This window comes from Octodon degus, unplaced genomic scaffold (genome assembly GCF_000260255.1).
Source record: "Octodon degus isolate 3935 unplaced genomic scaffold, OctDeg1.0 scaffold00008, whole genome shotgun sequence".
NCBI lineage: Eukaryota > Metazoa > Chordata > Mammalia > Rodentia > Octodontidae > Octodon > Octodon degus.
The window spans coordinates 13,346,389-13,370,076 of record NW_004524584.1 but is presented as its reverse complement, the minus strand read 5'-3'; the positions used below and the strand labels follow the sequence as shown (position 1 = coordinate 13,370,076).

Here is a 23,688-nt window from a genome sequence, read left to right as displayed (position 1 = left end):
AAAAAAAAAAAAAAAAAGGTCAGCAAGTGGCAGAGCTGTGGGAAGGGAAGAAGACCCATACCACATGTAGGCAGTACCAACAAAGCCTCTTATCCAGGATGGAATAAAAACAGAAAGAAGAAGGACATGGCCTCAGTTTGAAGAGTGACAGTTTTCCGGAGCAGGTGCATCCCCGGCTGTCATCTCCGTTGGACACCTGTCTCCAGGTGCTCAGTGTTTTTGGCTTTCCAGTGCAGGCTCTCCAGTGCCCTCCCACACTTCCTGGCCCATGACCTTGGCTGGGGCTGCATTGTTGACCCCTCTGGTCCTGCAGCTGCCGTTATCATGGCTCTGCACCTACTAGATTCCCAGTACTCCAGCGCAGGCATTAGGCTCATACCCCTGACCTTGCATGGTACCTAGCAAATCCCTTTGCACAATTACACAGATATTTTCCATAAATTTGGATTTTCTAGAGGACTACACTGAGTGAATGAAGGGAGAAAGGACAAGAGACAGAGAGGAGAGAATGGAGAAGGTACAGTTCTGTGAGTCTATTTGGCCAGAGGATGACAGCTGCATCTTCGGTTGTGAAATATTTGTTGAGAAGTTCATTGTGAGCCAGTTCCTGTACCAGGGTTACATCAGGACATACTACAGTGTCAAAGACTCATGGGTCTCTGTCCTCCTAGAATCACACTATGGTGGGGACACAGATGGTTACACAAATGATTATCACATGGTATGCTAAGAGCCACAGTGAGGGACATACAAGGTAGTATCGGAAGGCTTCCTGCAGGAAGTGACAATTAAGCTGAACCATGAAAGAAGAGCTGCATGAACAGGACTTGGGGTATGGCAAAGCAGCTCAGATGAAGGGAGCAGTGTGAGTGTTAAATCCAGGGGCAGCAGGAGCCAAAATTTTGGAGGAGCAACTTACAGGTAAAAAAAAGAACAGCAGGTGTGTGTTAGAGCACCAGCTGCCAGAGGCACTGCTTTGTCCTCTCCTCTCCACCCCTTCTACGGACATTGGCTGTTTTTCTCTGCCCAGAACCACCTAGTCCTTCTCCAGGAATAATTTCCTGATTTTCTTTGAGGAAATCCCAAAAATTTCCCTCCAGCTATTCTCAGTTCATATAGTTCATGGGAAAGTGACCTCACTCTCCAGTCCTGGGATGACCATGAGTCCCAGGTCTAATGTTTATCCAATCAGTAAACATGATGCTAACCTGGCCATAATGATTGGGACTCATCATTCATCCAGGCCCATCAGAGACTGCCTCGGCACTATGCTGGAAATACCAGGAAGTGAAGGTTCTCTCTCCATGGGGTAGAAAGAGGTTTCTCTTTGGAGGAGGTGAGCTTTCAGGGCTGGGGTCATCTTTGTTACCATATAGGAGAAGCCTGAAGATCATGAAGAAAATAAAACCAAAAAGAGCTAGAGACTGGTGTGGAAAGAAAGATGGATGGAACCAGCCAGATAGCTCAACAAACTAAAGCGCCTGCTTAGGTAAGCTTAGGCAAGTGCAGGGAAAGCGGTTCAACCCCCAGCACCACATTGCTGTGCCAGCACCACCCTCAGGGCGGGCTGAGCCAGCTGGAGTCCTGGTGTAGTGGCTTATAATCCCAGAGCTGGGGAGGCTGAAAGCAGGAGAATTGCCATGAGTTTGAGCTGCATAGTGAGACCCTGCAACAACCAAATACATTTTTTTTTAAAAAGAAAGATGGATGGATGGATGGATGGATGGATGGATGGATGGATGGATGGAATGAAGAGAGAAAAGGGGGAAGGGAGGAAAGAATGGAATCAAATGGAGCAAGTGCAGTTTCTATTGCCTTAGAGCCAATGAGTACATCAGAGGGGTAAAGGACAGCTATATATTCAATTATTAAGTATTTATTGAGCTGCACATTACACATCAGGTGACACACAAGGCATGCTTCACATACTATGGTATAGAAGACAGAAAGCGTCTCTGTGCTTTCAGAGTGAGAAAAGGGTGGGAGCCTCAGACCCAGTCATGCCTGATTTCCTGTGGGACCCTGTAACCCCATAACTTTTATATAACCAGGGCTGTCATTTGAAAGTGATCCCTCCTCCCCCAGGTTCAGGTATCAGGAAATTATTCCTCAGGACATCAGCCTCGAAAGGTAGTTAATGTTCTTAACTGCAGAAGCGGAGTAGATTCTGTAAGGGTAGGTTTGTTACAAAGGCACGCCTGGTTCCCACTGCCCTTCTTACCCTTCTTGTGGGTGACACAGCATGAAGGCCTTCACCAGGTCCTGGCACCATCCTCTTGGACTCTTCAGACTCCAGAACCATAGCCAATAAAATCTCTATTCTTTTTTTCCAATGTATTTAGTACAGGGTCTACAGGGTCTCACTATGTAGATCAGACTCATAGTGATTCTCTTGTTTCCAGCCTCCCAAGCACTGGGATTACAGGGGCACCACACCCAGTCTCAATCCCTGTCTCAGCACACCCCAGGGGCAGGGCCAGCATGGCATGCCAGGGATCAAATCCTGGCCACTGCGCTCTGCCTAAGCAGGCACTTTAGTCTGCTGAGCTCTCTGCGCTTGCCAGGGAAGCGCTTATTCTACCAAGTCATTTCCCCGGCCCCAGGCTGGCCCTTAAAATCTCTCTTCTTTATAAATTACTCAGTCTCCAGTGTTCAGTTACAGCAGCAGAAAACAGACTAAGAACAGCCAGCTTGCCCTGATTTCCATCCTTCACCCCTGGATGAACCCTAAAAGTCAGGCCTCCTTCCCATCTACCGCATCCACCCAAATCAGCCCTAGTCCCAACCAGCCAGGCTCAGGGCTGATGGTGAACAGGGTCGGTGGGCAGAATAGGAAGAAGTCCCTGCATCCCAGGCTCTGGAGGCTGCCGCTTCCCTGCCTTGGCATCCTGGGTGCCCTTTCTCCTCAGTCACCTCCCTGATGCCTAGCAGATGCCATCACCCCACCCCACCTCCCATGTTCCCCACACTGTGCCTCACCGTCACCATGTGTAGCTACCTCTCACTGTCTAGACACTGCCAGTGATCAAGAAAAATACTCTGAGTGCTCCAGTGTCTCTGCGGGAGAGCTGGGGAGGTGAGGAAAATGCTTGGAACAAGACTCCCACCCCTGGTCCTTCTGGGGACCCTGCACAAATATCTGGGAAGTATGTGACAGTCCTGCAAAGCTGCTCTGGCTTGAGCCTCCTGCTGGGCAGGATGGCAGAGACAGACACTCACAGGGGCCTTGAAGCCCCTCCAGGTCGGCATCTTCACTCCAGTGAACTTGTCTGAGCTGGGGCTGCACAAGGCAGGAGGAGGAAATTACTTGTGTGAGCAAGATGACTATCAGTGTCACCTACGTGTCATTAACCCCCCTCTATGCTTTTGGCGCATCAGGAGGGAAGACTCAGTGTGGTGCTGCTGAGCCTTGCACCACAGCCCCAGCGAGTGTAGGCCACGCTGCCTGAGCTCCCCACACTCCATAGCCCTTCTGCTGACTCCATGCAGTCTTTTATTTGCCCACAGAAAGCACCACCTCCTCCCCCAATAAATATAGGGGATAACACAGGCCTTAAGCATCTGTGGGCTTGAAGCCTCAGATTTCAAACAACCACAGGTAGAAAACATTTGGGACAAAAGCTGCACTGCACTATACATAACAGTGAGTGATGCAGCATTCACATTAGTTACAAGTCACCTAGAGATGAGTTCAGGAATATGGGAGAACGTGCAGAGGTTCTGTGCAAATAATACACCACTTTATATAAGGGACTTGAACATCTGCAAGCTTTGGTGTCTGCAGGAGGGCCTGGGACCAATCCTTTGTGCACACCAAGAGACAACTGCAGGGCACATACATTTCTATAAATAGATTCACTATTATTTAAGTAGCTCTGAGGAACGCTTCAGCACGTGGAGTCTGGCCTAGCCTCAGCCACTCTCCATCAGGGTGGCCCTGGGGGTGCTATCTCGCCTCTCTGTGCTATCCCCAAATAAGGTGGTAACAATGGCCCCTCCGGGAAGGGTTGTAGTAGGGATGAAGGGCATCAGCCTGCCGAAGCATCCACAGCAGCACACAGTCTGAGACAGGCACACTTGAGAGAGGAGGTGGCTGAGACACAGCTCTGAGGAAGAGCCAGCACAGGCGGACAAGGACTCCCTGTGTGTGGAATGGATTGGCGGGTCTGCTCTACCTGTGTGCTCACAGGTGAATCAAACACCCCTGGAAGGAGATGCCACAGCCTATGCACTGTTGACCTCATAACCATGGGGAGAGGGGAGACATAGGGCAGTGGAAGACACACTTCTTGTTTTGCATCTTCTTGTGCTGTTTAATTATTGCCCATTTTGTTGTTGCTCTATAAAGTGCAAGTATAATCTACTCTAACTGTTAAAAGGAAACCAATATTTTATTAGTGCATGCTTGTGTTACAGAATGGTGATGTTCATTTGGGGTAGCTGGTGCACACAGATGACACATCTCCCTCCTTCCTAACTCCTTTGCCCCTCTCCTTTCTCTCATCCATCTCTGCCCCTTCCTATCTCCAGCACTCCACCTTCCGGTTCAGGAAGCCACCGTGTAAGAAGAAAGTCTTCTAGCCAAATCTGGAGATGCAGTGCAGAGAGCAGGCCTGGAGGGTGGGGGCCGAGGGGTGGTGGCACTTCTTCAGACAGACAGAACCTTCTTACGGCTTGGGGCTGGCCCAGAGGCAGAGGAGGATGGAGAAAAGAAAGAGTTGAAACAATGCAGGAAAAATATGGATGCTCTCTTCTTTCCTGAGACATGATGGCATAGCGGGAGTGTTTGCCCAGCCCTGGGTGGTCCCCTGCAGCCATCTTTCCACGGCATGGTCCACACAGATCAGTCAGGAAATTGCTGTGCTCCTGGCCTACCAGTTTAGGAGACAGAATTAAAGAAGGATTCTGTGGGGCTTTCCCACAGGGGGAGGGAAGCCTGGATTCAGGTTTGCCTGGCAGGGCCATGAAGCCAGGCCCAACTACCTCTAGACTGGTGTTCTTTCCTACACAAGGCTGCTTTCCCTCTGACTGAAGAAGATTGGAAGGAATTTTAGAAGGGGGATGTGATGTGGTCAATTCAGAGAAAAATATTAAGGGACAGAGGGTCTGATGATAGGTTGAAGTTGTAGGGTTGTGCCTGAATGTCATTCTAGAAACAAAGCTAGGGTCGAGCTGGGACCAGAAGCAGGTGCAAAGAATCCAAAGCTGGGGCTTTGCATTGGTCCGTCTCAAAATGGCAACCCACTGTCACTCCAGCATGAAACACAAAGACCGGGCTCACCCCAGGCCACTGCTGCACCCCGTCCACACTGGGTGCTGACAACAGGCGGCCCGGGCCCAGGCAACTGCAGAACTTACTGTGTACAGCTCGTTGGTCACCTTCAGGAGCTCCTCGTGCATCTGCAGGCCGATCTCCTTGCTCTGGAAGATGAAGGAATGAATGTCAACACTTCCGTAAATGACCAACACCAGGGGAGCTGGAGTGCTAGCTATTTTGACTTCATCATTACATAGCACATCCTTGCAGAATCATCCTGCTGCCCCCCACGATCGTGTGCAAGCATTAGGTGTCAGTGAAAAGTTTCCAAAATATCAGGGGGAGAAAAGTTTGCCGGCTGCTTCTACCAGTCTGTTTTTAGCACAGTAAGGGCAAGACTTTCTGGAATGGGGTAGGCAGGGGTGCAGAAACCAACATAAGTGTCACTGACTTGGCTCTGAATTCTTCAGCTTGCATCCCATGAAGAGGCTCCTTGCAAAAGCGATTTCCTAGTGACAGATTTGGAGGAATCGCGCACATCCCTCCCTTGCTCTTGTGGCCCAGAGACATTAACATGTGAAGAATTCTAGAAAGCCCCACAGAATCCTTCTTCAATTCTGTCTCCTAAACTGGTAGACCAGAGTATGCACTCCTTGTTCCATATTTATTAACATCTCAGGAGAGTGGGGATACCTGGGGACACAGTTCAAGAAAAGTGATCTAGTGTCTCATGAGAGCCGATGTGTTTCAGTCTTGCTTTGGTCCTGTGCTTTCTATTCTCTATTCCCTTTGGAATGGGAGTGGTTACTCTGTGCCATTGTACTTTAGGGATGTATAACTTGTTTTTTTATTTTTAAAAAAGGTTCATAGATAACAGTTTGTCTTCAGGTCCAGAAGAGACTTTGACTCAAACTTGAAGGATGCTGGAACTATTGAGACTTAAAGAGGGGATGGTGCAGGGTAGCCACATTGTGTTAATTATGAATTTGTTATTGTCTTTATTTAGAGATTAAGTATGGTTTAAGGAGATGTGGAGATGTGTCTGGTTGTCAAGTTGACAAGGATTGTGACTGTTCATTGTGATGGCAGCTCGACAGGATGAAACATGTCCAGGGGACTGATTAGTGAGCATGCTCCTGGGTATGTGAGTGGCTGTGACAGGGTGACCTGGGGTACTCCATACAGTCTAGGCCCCTTGCTCTCTGGCTGTCTTACAGCCCTATTCCCCGATGCCACACCATTCTGCCACCTTGGAGTCAGCTGACCTGAGCTGAACCCCTGACACAGTGAGCTGAATTAGACCTCTGTGCCTCCAGCTGTGGGTGTTGAGTTTTTGTCCTAGGAATGGAAAATCCAATGCAAGTTTAGGCCTCCTTACAGCCCTATGGGCTAAAGAAAGGGGGCCCAGTGCAAAATGAAGCAGACTTGTGCGGAACTTTCTGTGCAGAGCTCACCAGGGACCTTCAGCAATGTCTGCATTTCCAGTGGGAACCCGAGAGCCCTGCTGGCCACCTCCACCACCTCTTCTCTGCAACTCTGAGCAGTCCATGTCACCATCTCCCTGGAGCCCCTACTCCAGTGACTCCAGACTCCCAACACCTCCCATGCATCATCTCTGTAACCAGCCTCAGATACCTTTCTGGTACCCAATCTCCTGTTTTTCATATTTATTTTTAAGGTCCAAACTGTCACAGATAAATGCACATGGCTAGGGGCCAGGGAGATGGCTCAGTGGAATAAGCACTTCCCTGGCAAGTGCAAGGGCCTGATTTCAATCCCTGGTTCCGGGGAAAAAAATGCACATGGCTGGAGGATTCTAGCAACTAGCAGGGTTAGAAAGAAAGAGTGAGGTTCACAGGCTCCCAGAAAAGACATGGAGAGTTTTTTGAATGCCTTCCAGAAATAGTCTATGGGTGCACAAACAAACATTTGGCTACCACATGTTGCCTCATTGCACAAACAGGAGCGTACTGTGCTCTTATCCACCTGCCCTTTGCTTTTTTTTACTTCACAAGGCAGCTGAGTTTTCCTATTGCAACCCCATTTGCACTGCAGCTTGGGATTCCATATACCAGGTGCATGTTGATTAATTTAACTAGCTCCATAGGTATGAATATTTAAGTGGCTTCCAATGTCTTCAGTGACACAGCGAGCATCTCTGTACCATCACTGTGTATATGGACACAGATCCAGGCAAACAGAGATCCTGTTCCACAGGCAGCTCTGCTGAGAAGAGCCCTGCTTTCAGAATTCCTCCAGCCTCACCTTCCCAGACTCTACCCCACACACTCCTGGGGTCACTGACCAGTGGCCATGTCTTCAATTCCATGCCTTGATCCTGGGCTCCATCCTGTATGACCTCGAGCCCAAGCTCTAAGACACATCTTTAGTTGTTGCAAAATAAAATGGATGGGATGTCTCTCAGTCACATCAAACTCAAACTATTAAACAGTGAATGCCTGAAATAAATTCCTGCATCCCTCTCCGCTCAGTTCCGCATGCTGGGATAATATCTTCCTGGGCTCTGTTTTATCTTTCACGCTTTTTTATCCTTCATCTCCACTTCAATCAATCACTATGCTTTTCCTTCACACTGCCCAATCAGGACCAGGGAAATAGCTCAGTGGCACAGCATCTGCCTGGCAAATGTGAGGTCATGAGTTTGATTCCTGGTACAAAAAAAAAAAATCCAAACCTGCCTAATCCCTTACTATAGCAACCAACAGGGGTTCCCACCCTCCCTGCTTCCTAGTTGAGCCACATATCTAGCCAGGCATTCATGCCTCCCACTCAGTTCTTCCAGGAAAGCTGGTCCTATCCCTGCTCAGCATTGGTAGCCTCTTTGTGTTACTACTGCCCAGGGGTGAGGAAGTATAACTGGGCTGAAAGAAGGACTTGTGTGGTTGAGAAGGTCTAGCTTTTCTACTGTGCTAGCAAATAGTATGTAGCCCTAACTGCTAGCGCAGGCATCTTCAGACCAGAAGAGAAGCTGCCCTAAGATAACAAAGTTCTGCATCTTGCAGCCTAAGGACTCCTCAGGGGTCCAGTCTGGTTTTCTAGCCCTAGTTCCCAACTCAAGCATGTTTTCACTGTAGACCCAAGTCTCTCTCTGAAGCTGTCTCTTACCAAGGTCCCACGTGCTTGTCCCTTTGCACTAAGCACCATTCAGTATGCCCTGACCCACAGAGTTTCCTACATTTCCTTGTGTACCTCTGAGTTCTCTCCACTGTCTACAGGATCAAGTCCCAGCTCCTTAGTTTGACATCGATGCTTTGTGTGATTTCCATAGCCCATGTTTATCGTGGAAGTCATGTGATTTCCACTTCCATGTACATAGCAAGAGAGCTAATTTTTTTTTTGAGATCTGCACTCCCATGTCTATTGAACCATTATTTACAGCAGCAAAGACATGGAATATGGAACCAGAATAAGTGTCAATCAGCCAATGAACAGATTAAGAACATATACAATGGAATATGGTTTGATCTGTTAAAAGAAAGAAAACCTACTCTGTGACAACATGGACAAACATTATGTTAAAAGAAGGAAGAAATAATACCTGATCTCCTTTATATGTGTAATCTAAGAAAGTTGTACTTAAAAATCAAAATACAATAGTAGCTGTTAAGTGCAAGATCAGAGTAGGGGAAAAAGGAAGATGTTCATCACAAGGAAAAGACTTTCAGTTATATAGGATGAGTAAGTTCTCTGGATCTAATATATAATATGGTGACTATAGTTAATAATACTGCATTGTATACTTTAAATCTGCTGAAAGCATAGATTCCAAATAGACCATGTAAGATAATAAATATGTTAACCAGCTTCAAGGTGTAAATAATTTTGCAATATAAACAGGTATGATATCATATTGTATACATTATTTTTGTACAATTTTGTTAGTATACTTTATTAAAGATGGAATCATTTATTTTATTTTTAACTTTGATGTGAAAGATTTAGAGACAGGATTGTTGTATAACTTGCAAAGGCAGCAGCCACATCTGCATGTGGATGGGTGTGATTTTCCTCAAAACCCACCGTTCACTCACACAACTGCACACAGTTGTATTTGTGATGATGAGGGTGTGCTTGCCCCTGGTCTGTGGCTTGGCAACACTATCACAGGCTTAGAAAGATGTGTGATCTGGCAGGGGCTGGTCAGCAGGAGAGGTAAATGTTGGAGCCACAGTGACCCAGATTGGAGGCAAGGCTCTGGGTCCTTTGCCCATGCAGCTTAGCTTCTCTATCTAGCTGGGAACTGAGTGCCTGTTCCTGTAAGGAGCATTGTCATGGTCTTTCCTGTCTGCTGGCTTCATCCCTTACCATTTGTTTCCCTGCTGGAATTCAAGCACATGAAGGAAAGAGACATTCTCTCTGATGATGGAGCCTCAAAATCCCCTTCTACTGGGAGTAGTGCCAGCAGGCACCCCAGAGCTAAGAGCACCCTTCAGCTATGGCCAGAATAAGGGAAGAGAACAAGGTGTCTTGTCCCGCCCATTAGGGCATGGCCTCCCCCAGAGTCTGATCAGTGCAAGACATAGAAACGGGGCTTCTTAGTTTCAACCTGGGAAGCAGTGAACCCCTACAGCACGGGCTGAGGCTTCCATTCAGCTGCCTGCTACCTTCCCTGCCCTTCTGAGAGCGCTCCCCAATCATTCTTCTATTCAGGTGTCTCGTAGTCTGCCTCTCAGTACCCAATTCAGAATTCAGGTGTCTCGTAGTCTGCCTCTCAGTACCCAATTGCAACATCTTCAGCCCTGGTACAAAGCCTGTCACATGGTAGGTGCTCATTAAATATGTTTGTTGAATGAACAAATGAAGAGACAGTTTCTTTAAACCTTGGTTTCCTTATTTGTAAAAGTGGGATGATGTGACAGACAGGGATCACGAAGTCCCTGTGAAGATGAAAAGAGATAACACACATGTCACCACCTGGCGCTGTATGGGGCACAGATGACGTGCTTAGGGAACTGTCACATAGGCTGAACCAATCTTCACGAGATGGCAGAAGTGAGGCTAGGAAGTCATGCAGAGTGGGGGATACAAAGCTGGCTCTTTCATTAACTCCTCCATTCACCATCTCCCAGGCTGGCAGAACAGAGGGTCAGGAACACACACAAGGATAGGGCAGAATGTAGAAAGGAGCAGAAAGAGTATGGGGTAGAGAAACTAGGGAGTGCTCCTAGAGCTATCTTGCCTGCTCTAGATGAACACAGACTGTCATGGTTCCGATCCAGAAGGTGATCAGAGTGGGGCTTTTGGAAGGTGACTGAATTGTGGCTCTTCTGTGGAGTGATGAGTTCACAGCTGAATGTGCTGCTAGGAGGTATGGCCTGGTCAGAAGAGGGGGACACCCAGGCTGCCTCTCAATGAACCTTGAGACCTTTCTTTTGCACACCCAGCCCTGCTGCACCCAGGCCTGGTCCTTTCATCACCATTTGAGCAAGTGTCCCAAGTTGGATTACCCTCGGTACATGCCATGTTTTTTCCAGTACTATACTGGGCTCAAACAAAACAAAACAGATACAACTAAACAATGACAAAAATCTTTTGACTCTTCAGTCCTAAATCCAGCCAGATCCTCCACTGCCTTTCCACACCCAAGCTTGTTTGCTCATCAAACCAAAAAACTTAAGATTCCCAGCTGCTTCCCACGTAAATACATGCCATGCAGGAGCACTGGCCAGCTCCCCAAGCCTCATGTTTGTACTTCCAAAGCAAAGGTTTAAAGGCATGGCAGAGAGGTCGCCTCACCAGCCTGTCCTACAGCCCATGCACCTCAGGACGTGGTAGCCCCGGCAGCCAAGTGCCCACCTCCTTTCCCCACACACCAATGATAGGCTGCTGAGACCCAGGCTCTGTGTGTGCTCGCCTTCATCCAGATCCCTGTGAGCTTCCCCTCCCTCCCACCTTCTTTGTCTTCCCCTGGACACCTCCTTCCCGCCCTCTCTCCTCTCCCAGGTGAACATGTGTCTCCTCTGCTATAATTGCTAACCTGTTCATCTTTGTAAAGGGCTGGAATATAGATTTGAGTCCCAACTTCTTTCTCCTTTTGGGTGGTAAGAGGACCAGCACACTGGCAGGAAAGAAGCAGGAGGACTTCGACACATAGCACAGAAGTAAAGGCCCTTGTACTTGGCAATGGTGCCATCAAGGTCCCCCAGGAGCCTAGCAATGTGCTGGTGCAGTGGCTGAAGGGAAAGCCTTCTCTAAAAATTAGTGCCTCAGGGGCTACATATGGTGGTGCATGCCTGTAATCTCTGCACTCTGAGAGCCTGAGGCAGGAGGACCCCAAATTCAAGCCCAGTTAGGGCAACTTGGTGAGATCCTGTTTTCAAAATCAAAAATAAAAAGGGGCTGGGGGATGTAGCTCAGCATAAAGCCCTCTTCATGCTAATGCAAACTGCCACATCTTAGGCCTGACAATCCCAAAGATTTAACCCCACTGCTTGGCTAAATCACAAAGGGACATTTCCTGGCTTTGCTCTGCCCCTTCTACAGACTGCAGTGCTTCTGTTGCTCAAACAGAGGAGGGAGGGTGAACTGTCTTCCCAAGGTGGCTGGATTTTTAAAACTCTCGTTTTTACCAATTTCATTGGCTTTTCTCATAGTTTTAGTTGTGGGCAGGAGAACAAATCAAGAACCCTAGACAGAGAGGGCTCACAGTTGGGCCTGATTGACACCCCCAGCAATACTGAGGCAAGAAGGCCAAGCCCCTTGGCTAGCATGCTCTGTCCTGCAATGCCCCCGGATCTCTGGGACCCTCTGCACCCTGTGCTGCCTAAAATGACTGTCAGGAAACCCAAGGACATGTAATGGCCACAAGCAAGTGACTGATGTGGTTAGGGTGGGAGTTAATCTCTAGTAATAACACTAAATGTCACTATTAATAATACTTATCATTCATTAATAACAGTGCTTAACACTGTTACTATGGGTGATACTTATTATTAGAGATAAAAACAATAATAGCTTCTGTTTCTTGATCTCAGTACATGCTGGGAATGTCACTTACTGCTTTCATACACACTATGTTACTTCAGCCAAAACCCAGCCTTTTATGGGGGGTACCATCACTAACTCTACTTGAACATTAGGACAGAAAGGCTCAGGAAAAAGAAAATGATTTACCCATAACTGTAGATGTGGTAAAAGTGCCCCTTCTCAACCAACTGCTTGCTATGTTGCCTCTTGTGGGAAAGCTAGAACTTGAAGTACTTTTCTTTTCCTTTTCCCAAAACCTTTTTAAAAATTCCTACAGCTCCTCTGCATCCTCTGCTTCCTCCTTCATGTAGAAAGCCCAATGCCATTTATAAGGCTCTGCTTTAGATCCTATAAACAGACAACACCCAGCACTCAGTATGTTTTGCAGACTCTCCCATTACCTGTGACTGAGTCTGGGCCCACTCGCCGGCTTCCCCGGTAGATGGAACAGTGCAGAATGCTGGGCTGGGACAACACACTGCAGAGCAGCCTTTCTTTTTCTTTTTTTCTTTTCTTTTCTTTTTTTTTTTGGGAACCGGGGATTGAACTTAGGCCCTTGTGCTTGTCAGGCAAGCACTTATTCTACTGAGCTTTCTCCCCAGCACCAGAGCAGTCTTTCTTGCCTAGCTCCTGTTAACTTTCTCTTGTCTTGGATCTCTGATATGGAGATAAGAAGCTAGCAGCTGAGGGAAGAAAGAGAGCCCCCTCTTGTGGGGAGCAGGACAAGACCATCTTCCTGAAAAGCCGCAATCTATGAAAAGCTACAGCTGCTCAGTTCAAGTTCTTCTCTCCTTGTCTACATTATTTGCAAAGTAATATGAATATCAAGCTGAATTTTCCATTTAAAACATTATTGATCACTTATTACTGCTGAATCACTGATTATTTTACATCCTTGTCATTTTATAAGCTGATCTCCTGTTTTGCTTTTGTTATTAATAGATAGGATATAAAGGTTATACTGATAGTTTAAAAATGTCTTTACTAATGTACTTACCCATCTATGCATCACTTTTTCACACTCTATCCACCCACTTATCCACTCATCTATCCATCCATTCATCCTTTCATCCATCCATGTATCTATCCATCTATCCATTAACCCAACTAACCCACTCATTCACTCATTCATCCACCCATTTACCCATCCACCCATTTATCCATCCCTTCATCCATCCATCAACACAACCATCCCATCCATCTATTCATTTCTCCACCCATCTATCCATCCTTTCATCCATCCATCCATCCATCCATCCATCCATCCATCCATCCATCCATCCATCCATGCATCCATCCATCAACACAACCAACCGATCCATCCATCCATTTCTCCATCCATCTATCCATCCATCCATCCACTACCCATTAGCTACCATTATCCTCTACTCACACACCCATCATTTATTGCATTTTCATTTCCATGCCAACCTCCACGATTCACACACCTATTATCTTTCACCACTAATATGCATATAAGTGTACATGTGCAACAATAACATGTAGCTCTTCTCCCTCACTCCAGTGTCTCTCTTTTCAAAGCCATCAAATACACTATGTCAGTTAATTATCCTCATGTTTGGCTGATTGCTTCACCTATTTAAGAACTTTGAATGAATTTTCAATGTCTAGAAAATAAAACTCATCTTCGCAAGCTGACACCCAAGGGCCTCTTTGACCTGTTTCTTACCTCCCATTCCTCATTTTTCACCCTTGATTTCAATTCTCTAACCCTGCACAAAAGTAGAATGAACAATAACAGACACCTTGACATAACATTGACAGTCATTATTGAGGTTTTGCCATTTTTGCTTTGAAAGTCTTCTCTTTTTTTGTATTTTAGGGAAGGGTCTACAGGGTGTACAGGGTCTCACCACTAGAATGGACTTGTAGTGATTCTCCTGTTTACAGCTTCCCAAGAGCTGGGATTATAGGTACATGCCACCATGTGCAGTCTCAATTGCCATCTCAATGCACCCCAGGGGTGGGGCCTGGCATGGCAGGCCCAAGGATCGAACCCCCGGCCCCTGCACCTGCTTGCAGGTGCTTTAATCTGCTGAGCTACTTGGCTGGCCCTTTGAAAGTATTCTTAAGAGGCAAAATATTATAGATACAGCTGAAGTGTTCTTGAGCTCCTTCTTCCTCTCTCTTTCCCTAGTTATTGGTCCGAGGATGGTATGCTTACAGTGTCCACATTGGTACAGCTTCTTCTAGAGAGATGTCTAAAAATAAGAACAATACAAACTATTCATCTCTGTCTTAAATTTTATAAAAATATCAAACTGTATCATGCTTCTCCCACTCAATATTGTTTTCAAGTTTTATCCATACTGATACTTGTACATCTAGCTCCTCTATCTTCACTCTTGTACAATCTCCCATTGTGTGATTCTCCAGAGCTTTCATAACTATTTCTTTGATGAACTTTTATGCTGTTCTTTAGTTTCTCTACTACACACATCACTGCTGCAAATATCTTTATGCAAAATTGTGTGTGCACAGCTATATTAGAATAGCTTAGGTACAGCTAGAAGTGTAGTCACTGGATTGCAGGCTCTAAAATCCTTCCTGCTCTCATACCAGGTCCTGCTTAATCATTCTCTGAAGGAGTAGATCAATTTACATGTTTCCTGAGAATATGTGAGAGAGAATATATGTGGAGCATTCTCGTCAGCACTTGAGATAGTTTTGCCAATCCCCTGGGAGTCAAAGTGTGTCTTATTTTGTTTTATTTACCTAATAATTTAGGTAAATAATAATAAAAATTATCTCAGAATTTCCAGTAAGTAGTAGCATTTTTTCTTATTTTTTTGACCAATTAACTTTCATTATTTGGGTGACTTGCATCATTTATATCTCATACCTATTTGTGTGTGTGTGTGTGTGTGTGTGTGTGTGTGAGAGAGAGAGAGAGAGAGAGAGAGAGAGAGAGAGAGAGAGAGAGAGAGAGAAATTGAACTAATGACTTCATTCTTGCCAGGTAGGTGCTGTGCCACTGAGCTATATTCCTGGCCTTCTTACCTATTTTTCTATTGGGTTGTTCACCTTTTTCTTATTAAGTTGTAGAACCTGCTTTTATGCTATGGGTATTAACTATTTATTAATTCTGTACACACCAAATCTCTTCTCTTTTTACATAGCCACTCTTCTAACTATTGTATGTGATGGGTCAGGATTCAAAGTTTCCCAAGCACCTTGCCCCAAACACTCTCGCTCTTGGTTTCCCAGGTATCTTGCCCCCAAACTTCCCCGCCTTGGCCCCACACAGAGCCAAACCCAAAACCGCAGAACAGGTCCACCTGACTCTGACCTGGGCAAGCAACCACAAAACTCTCCTTTGTCAACATTAAAGGTCCCCCACAGACCAGGTAGCCTGCCAGGACTAGCTCTCCCTCAGATGCTCCAGCTGCCATCATCCTCTCTAAAAGATCCTATAAAATCTCCTGTCCCCCATTTATTTGCTGCTGTCTTGGTCTGCTAGACAGCCAGCCTGCTTGATGCCCCCAATAAATCTTCTACTCGCATCAGAATGCCTGGTCTGGTCCATTGTGTGGGTTTGTACCTAACAGTATGAAAGTTATATATAAGCTTTTAAATAACAAAATTTATAAATATTTTCCTGTATGGGATGTACTTTTTAAAATGTTTTCTTTAGGCGGCATTTTCCTACCTCACAACTTTAAATAGAATTTACATTTTGTTCCAAAAATCTTTGCTGTTTACCTTTAGCATTTTCATGTATATAAAGCATATTTTTAGACTAATGTAGAGACTTTTTATAAGAAAGTGTGTGTGTGTGTGTGTGTGTGTGTGTGTGTGTGTTTATGGTATGTAGTGTGTATACAAAATCAGCTCCTAAAAACTAAGAAATGGACACACAACCGGTTAAACCAGCCAACCTGCCAAACAGCCACCCTCCCTCCTCCACTGCACAGCGCCCCTCCGCTGTGCCCCTTGGCTCCTTGTGTGGCAGCTCCGCTCCCGAGCTCTTTGCAGTGTCGCTTAGTTGTCTGCCATGCTCCAGTGCTCCCTGTTTACTGACTATCACTTTGGATGAAGCCTTGCGATTTGATAAGGCCAATGCCTCAACAGATCAAAAAAGTATTACAAACCTTATTTTCTTATAATGGTGCAATAGTTAGAATTTAAAAAGTGAGAAAGCCTTTTAAACTAAATTTTTAAAGCTTAAAAAAAAAGCAATTATAACTGGATTTGTGTGGCACATCCAGAAGGCTGAGGCAGGACATTCGTTGTGAGTTCAAGGCCAGCCTGGGCTACGTAGGGAGCTCAAGGCCAACCTGAACTGCATAGCAAGACCCTGTCTCAAAACAAAAAGTCATTCTGAATAATTCATGGCAAAGAAGAAATTATAATGGGAGCTATGAAATATTTATCCCTGAATGACAATGACAACATCACATATCAAAACTGCTAGGATGCAGCTTATTTGTAGCATCAATAACATTAATTTTCAATCATTCTTGTTTCCTAATGTATGCATTTAAATGACATTTTCTAATTGGATGTGGCTGGTACACATTAATTTTTGCACATTAATATCGTAAACTGCAAACCGTCTTTTCGTGACCTCTTCAAGAGGATTTGCTATTGGTGTTCAAGCAAAGGGCTCTTTATCAGACTATGGGAGCTCCTATTTATTCCAAATTTGCTAAGAGTTTTTGTCTTAAAAGATGAAAATCGAGAAGCATACCCTTTAAAAGTTAAGGATGCAGGCTGTGGAGATAGCTTGGTGGTGTAAGCGCTTACCTGGCAAGCACAAGGACCCAGGTTCAAGGCCTGGTACCACATGTATGCTGGCCCCACGCCAAGCTGGCCATAGAAACTGGGTGTGGTGGCGCATGCCTATAATCCCAGCACTGGGGAGGCTGAGACAGGAGAATCACTATGAGTCTGAACTGCATAGTAAGGCCCTGTGTCAAATAAATAAATATTTTTAAAAATTATTTTTAAAAAAGTTAAGGATGTTTCTTCCCTCCACACTGTACTAGTCAACAAAGAAAAAAAAGTGACAAAAACTTACAAAAGGAATGACAAGACCATCATTTAGAAGTGATTAGTGCCTAGTTTCCTGACCTTATTATTTCTAAACCTTTACTGAACCTGTGCACTCTGAATAAAACCGTTTTCCATCCTGCCTCCAGCTAAGCTTCACAAAACTGCTTCTCAAAGCCCCAGTTATCCTAGTAGCAATGAATCATCCCGATTTCCTCCCATGTGACAGGTGGGCATTTCAGATCATTTTAAAATCTTGCAATAACCATAGGAAAGACAGCAGCTCCATTGTGAGACTGACGGATAGAGTTAGGCTATTGAGCCAAGCTCACGAGGCTGAAGACTTGCAAAGCAGAGGCAGAGCCAGAGTCTGGCCCTAGCCTTAGCACTTGTGCTTGAGTGCCCACTGCCTAGCAGCACAGGACCCAGACTTTCTTGCCTGCTGGCCTCTGCCTTCTGCTTCTCCCATGCTCTGCATCACTGTGGAGGACCCTGCCCCACTCAGATCCCAGCCAGGACCAGCAAGTATGTTCCCCAGGAAACCTTCCCAACAGACACCCTTGCAGCCAGCCTTCTGTGACTCCCACTGTAGAAAGGCAGCTGGCCAAGCCCACAGCCCCTCCTGCAGCCTGCCCACGTCCAGCGACCAAGAAACTTGAGACCAGAAAGACCCAGTCTCCTTGCCACTCTCAGGGAATCTCAGTAGGGTTCTTCTAGCTGCAGGAGCCAGGGGAGACCTTCCTCACAACTGTCCACTACACAACTTCTCTTTGGGTGTCTCCTGTACTTCCCCAGTAGGGGACCCCTAAGGATGAGGCACCCTGATCCTTCAACACTCACTGCAACTTCTACCTCCCCAACATCAAACCCTTCTCTGAGTTCTCCTCCTTCTGCCGGGCCCTCGATGGTGATGCCCACCCCTGCATGCTGCATCCCAGTGAACCACTCACTGCTTATACCTGTCTCACCCCACACCCAGAGGTCCCTGTGGGAGGACTCTGTGATGAGTCCCCTTCTCAGTTGTCCATTGCACCGGCCTCTACCATTGAGTGTGTGGATTCTGGACTCAAGCACACCTGGATTGGAGCCCCAGCTCCCACTTTTATCAGCATCTATAAAACAGTGGTGACCACATCTTCCTCTTAGATTCAACAAATGTAATATACCCAGAATGCTTAGCCAAGGGCATGGTGCACAATATGCACCACTAATTGTTTGTTTGCTGTAACTGTTTATCTACTGCCATGCTGGTGTTAATATGTTTGTTGGATGAGCTGGGAATGCCTGCTGATGCTGGGCTGAGCAGCCCCATCTCTCTGGGAGACAATGGAGAAGGCGCCTCATCCCTTGGCAGTGTTCCCACTTCGTTCCTCTTGGCCTGTTCTGCCCTCTTAGCTGAACCCTCCAGCATGCAAACCCTCTCTCTCTCCTGCAAGCAAAACATGAAAAATAAACTTGGCTTTGAATCCAAGGCCACAGATGCTTTTGATCTCTGTCACAAAGAAAAGCAATTATTGGATACAAAAGCCCTGATTTATTTATGAAATGGAATGGACATCTTTGGGGCGGGAATGAGAAAAGTCACTCAAGACAAAGTCCTTGTGGCCACACAGTGAATGGCTGCTTTCAAACATGGCCCCCTGAACGCCCTCTCCTCTCTGCAAAGAGTCTTTCCTCATTAGTGCTTCCTCCAGAATACCACAGCTCCCAGCAATCAAATTCACATCACGGCTGGGGCGAGTAATTAAATTCTGCGGGCATCAGAGCATAGAATAATGGATGGCTATTGTTAAGGACACTGAAGAAAATAGAATGAGGCTGAAAATGGAATGGGCTGCAATGCCCAGCCTGAGACGCGGTCAGGGGTGGGAAGGGAGGACGAGGAAGATGCACAGAGAGCCTCCCAGCTGCTCCAGCACACAGGGTGGCAGGTCACACTGGGCCAAAAATCCAAACCTTGAGTCTGGGACAGGATTCTGCACTCCAGAAGCAGGCCTCAGTTTACTCATCTGTCGAAAGGAGGTGGGCAGATAAGACGTTCTCCACATGTTACCCCCATGCAAGAAGCCTGAGCAGCTCCGGGAAATTTGTTAGAAATGCAGATTCTCAATCACGCTGTGGACCTACTGGATCAGAAACCCTCAGCAGGAGCCCATGCCTCTGCCTTAAACCAGCCATCTAGGTCCTTCTGACACACCCTGGGTGGCACACTACACTCTGAGATGGCAAGACCTTTCCAGAATTTTCCAGCTGATTCTGAATATTGACTTCTATGGGTGAGAGAAGACTGAACAGAGTCAAGGAGGACAAGCAGGGTAGGGAGGGAACACAGAGTCTCATCGGAGGGGAAAACAGCTCGGAATGTTTGCGAGCCACCAGGAAAGACTAAGACAAGTGGTCCTGATTTCTGTCTTCTGACAACGGACAAGGTTTCACGTGGATTCCACTTATGTGGCCCTGAAGGCTGTGACCAAGAAGGAATGGAAGCACTGTAAGATTTCCTTTCAGCCTTGGGAGAATTTTCTATACATCATGGTTATCTCAAAGAGAATGAGGTATCCTGAGAGGTAGCGAGCGCCCTCTGGTGAGGGAGTCTAGCAGAGGACGACCAGCAGCCTTTGCTACTTTTCCCCTCTTGTAAGAACACCCCAAGTGTTCTTGGGGAAGCCCCTCCCCTGGTCTCCTAGAGTTGAATCTGTGTCTGGCTTCAGGGACCCTGTGCTTCCTAGGCTGGCACTTGGAGCGCCACATCTCCAGGTCACAGATGGGGCTTCAGGAGCAAGCACTCAGGTGACCTGCACTGGGCCCATCAGAACCCCAAACAAGCATTTCTAGGAAGAGGGACTTGAGGCAGGCAGATGTTGGGCAGCTCATGCCATCTGATCAGCACTGGGGCCAGTCACTTGAAAACTCCCCTCAAAAGTGGAAACAGAAAAGTCGAGCAGAGCTGTGGAGACGGGGTTCTAATAACATTCTTTGTTCCCCCAGAATCCAAGCTCACCTCAGAAGAGCTGGAAGCCTCCCTCTCCCCTTAAAGCTGCTGAGCTGGATTTCTGAGTAAGAGCCACCTGCCTGGACTTCTGGGATACGGACATATTTCTAGTCTTTGAAGAGAGTACCCTGTGAGAGGGGAGATGGAGGACAAAAAAAAAAAAAAAAGGTAGATTGAAGCAGGTAGGCTGGCAGCCATCCAACCTCACAAAGGGACACAGGCTGACGATGCTTCTGCTCCTGCTCCATGCCGCCTGCCCCAGCACGAGACAGGGCAGCTAGGCGAGGAGCTGCCCAGGGACAAGGAGGGTTTCTGTTCTCAGCTGGTTTCCCACTAGGCGGGCACTACCGGATACCACGCCCGTGCTGCCACTTGAACTCACACTTCTTCTGCTCAAGGTACCCCCCTGTTGCCACCTCGGCTTCCCAGATGAGAATACTGAGGTTTGGTGAGACCTCGCCAGTGGTGGTCAGAGAGGGGTAGTTTGAAGACAAACGCGACGTTCTCAAGCACACTGCTGACAAGGGGTCAAAGCCCAAGGCATTCCCTCCTCCTGTAAAGTGGAGTGGTGGGGGAGCTCTGTCTTGCGGCCGTCAGAGCCCTGGGCCTCTCATTACACAGGGCAGGCTGGCCCTAGTCACCAGGTTACATATAACTGATGCGACACAAAGGGGCTGCGCCAGGCTCCGACCTGTCTCTCCCAGCCCACGGGGGTTGGGTCATTTCCTTTGTTCCACAGGCACAGGCCTGGTAACGAGCGGCCTGAGCTCAGCTGTGAACAGTTTTTCATTATTTTCCACCCTGTTAACCTCCATCACCAGTCAGGCTGCTGTCAGCCTAAATGAGAACTGAAAAGATTTATCTCATTTGTCCCAGGGCTCAGCTCAGGAAAAGACCCTTCATGTCCTAACGGCCTGACAACCCTTTCTGTGGGAGTCACTCCCACCCAAGAGAAAAGCCATTCAGAGCTTTGGGCAAGAGCTGGGGTTGTAACGGGACCAGGATTCCAGACCTGCAGCCCATTGCCTCTCTTCAGCTGGGCTGTGTACAGCGCTGGGTGATTTCATTTGGGGGGGGGCACTGTGTATTATCTTTCTAATTATGTTTGCTTATGCAAATATTAAACTTAGACCACATTTCATAAAACACAGCCCCAGGAGATCAGAAGTACATTGTGTGGTGGGAAGAAATTAGCCCGTGACAAATCCATGAGATGATTATAAGGTATTTCCAATCAATTTGTCCACTTCCCAGTGCTTGCAGCAATCCTCAGTCCAAAATCTCTAACTTGTCACCTAGGAGAGATGAGCTAGATTCTCTTGGTAATAACTATCTCTCATATTCAGATGACCACAGCCAGTTTCCTCTGAGAGCTGTCAGGACTCCCCGCTTTTCTGTACTTAGGGGTGACAACCTTCCCAGCATCCCTGGGAGTATTCCTATCCCCATTTCCCAAGTGAGGGAATGGAAACACAGAGAGTTTAAGTAACAAGTAACACAGAGCTAATAAAAGATGAAACTAGAATTATGAACCCAAGTATTTAAGAAATCTACACCCAGAGGCCACACTCCAATTTTCCTCCACACACTCCATTTGTTTAATCTTTAATTTTTAAACTTTTTATTTATTTATTTGGTACAGGGTCTCATTACAAAGGTTTTTTTGGGGTTTTTTGGGGGGGGGTGGGGCGGAACCGGGGATTGAACTCAGGCCCTTGCACTTGCCAGGCAAGCACTTATTCTACTGAGCCATCTCATGGGGCCAGCAGGGTCTCATTACACAGCTTAGATTTGTAGTGATTATCCTGTCTCAGCCTCCCCAGAACTGGGATTACAGGCCTGGGTTTCAGGATTGGCACGGTATGCAGTATCAGGGATTGAACCTGGGTCCTTGTGCTTGCCAGGCAGGCATTCAGACCACTGAGCTCTATCCTCGTTTAACCTTTGCACTGCCCCTGGGGAGGGGTGATTTAAACCCCATTGGACAAAGGATGAAGCTCACAGAGGCTCAGCCACATGATCATTTTACAGACGAGTAAACTGATGTCCACAGGAGTGAATTCAGCACTGGAAGGGGCTCCTGATACACACACAGCCTTCAGGACACTGTGGCCATGTGCCTGTAGTCCCAGCTACAGGAGACTAAGGCAGGAAGACTACTGAAACCAGCCTGTGCAGCATAGTGAGACCTTGTCTCAAAGAAACAGAGAGAAAAAACATATTTTTTGACAGGGAAAACTGTAATACAGCGTGCCATACTTTGCGAGGTAATCTAAGCGGGTAATAGTGTCACATGATCTCACTTGGGAAAAATGCTCAGATGCACTACACAACGAATGCATTATAGGCACTCATAGAAAATACATTTGCGTGCGCGCACACACACACACACACACACACACATCTAAAGGAATACCTAGAATGGCGACGTGGTTATTTCCAAGTGCGCACATTTGCAAGCGTGCTTATCTCCCTTCTTGCAAGCCCCTTCAGGTGCAAGCACTGCTCATCTAGCCTGGCAAAGGCTGCTGCTCTGGTGGTGGCAGCTGAAGGAGTATTGAGAACGCAGCCTGCCAAGGCTAAGCCAGAGCTCAGATCAGGGCTACAATCCCAAGTCCAGCTGCCCCCCAGCCACAACTGCCATGGTGGCAGGTCACTATGAAGCTTGGGCAGAGGCCTAAGGCAGGCAAAGTGGCCTGCTTGCCTACCTTTTTGAAGAGTCTGATGACATCCTCACTGATCTGGGAGAGGCGGACGATGACATTGTTCATGAAGATGTCATTGAGCGTGGCATGGTCTCGGCTCTCCCGCCGGGTCTGATGTAGGACCAGATACCAACAGTTCACTGGTGACAGCAGGTATTGGTCCTTCCTGTGGAAACCAAGACAGCTCAGCCTGGCTCCTCTACAATTGTCATCATGTTTACAAAGTCCCCAACCCCTGCCCTTCATCCCTCACCACACCCCTTCAGGACATTAAGAGGGAAAGTGACCCTTTAGAGTTCAGAGCAGCTCTGGGCCAGAACCTGGCAGGTCTATGATTTTAAGTGTTGGGCCACCTACTTCCCCCTCAGCACTTGCTATAAGCACCTGCACTTCTGGGGCTGAGGAATGCTCAGCCAATATGATTTCTACAAGTATGCAATGGCAAGAACAACAAATGGGCTTTCCCTTCTCTGCGACCTCTGAGTGCCCTGTTTATCCTTCCCAGGAGTCTCTTGGCTCCCGGAAACACAAGCCTTGTGCTCCTTCGTGGAGCAGCCAGGAGGCTTTGGGGGATCCAGGTTTTTATCTTCGGGGAGGGGTCAGGTTCAGGATTGATAAATTCTTAGCAATCTCTAGTTGAGCATTGTGCTAAAACTGGAGTTCTAAAAGCGCCCCTGGGCAGCACCAGCACCCACTGGCAATGGATTAGAAATGCACATTCTCCAGCCCCTGCA

General features: G+C 47.0%; 1 protein-coding gene across 1 annotated transcript in view; it reads right to left on the bottom strand.

The window, feature by feature from the left end:
* Positions 1-23,688, bottom strand: part of Srgap3 (SLIT-ROBO Rho GTPase activating protein 3) — a 242,316-nt gene that overhangs the window by 85,017 nt on the left and 133,611 nt on the right. The window contains exons 3-4 of the mRNA XM_023704533.1: positions 22,958-23,120; positions 5,359-5,421 (exon numbers count right to left, since the gene is read on the bottom strand). Of these exons, the coding sequence (XP_023560301.1) occupies positions 5,359-5,421; positions 22,958-23,120 (226 nt within the window). The remainder of the gene's footprint in view (positions 1-5,358; positions 5,422-22,957; positions 23,121-23,688) is intronic.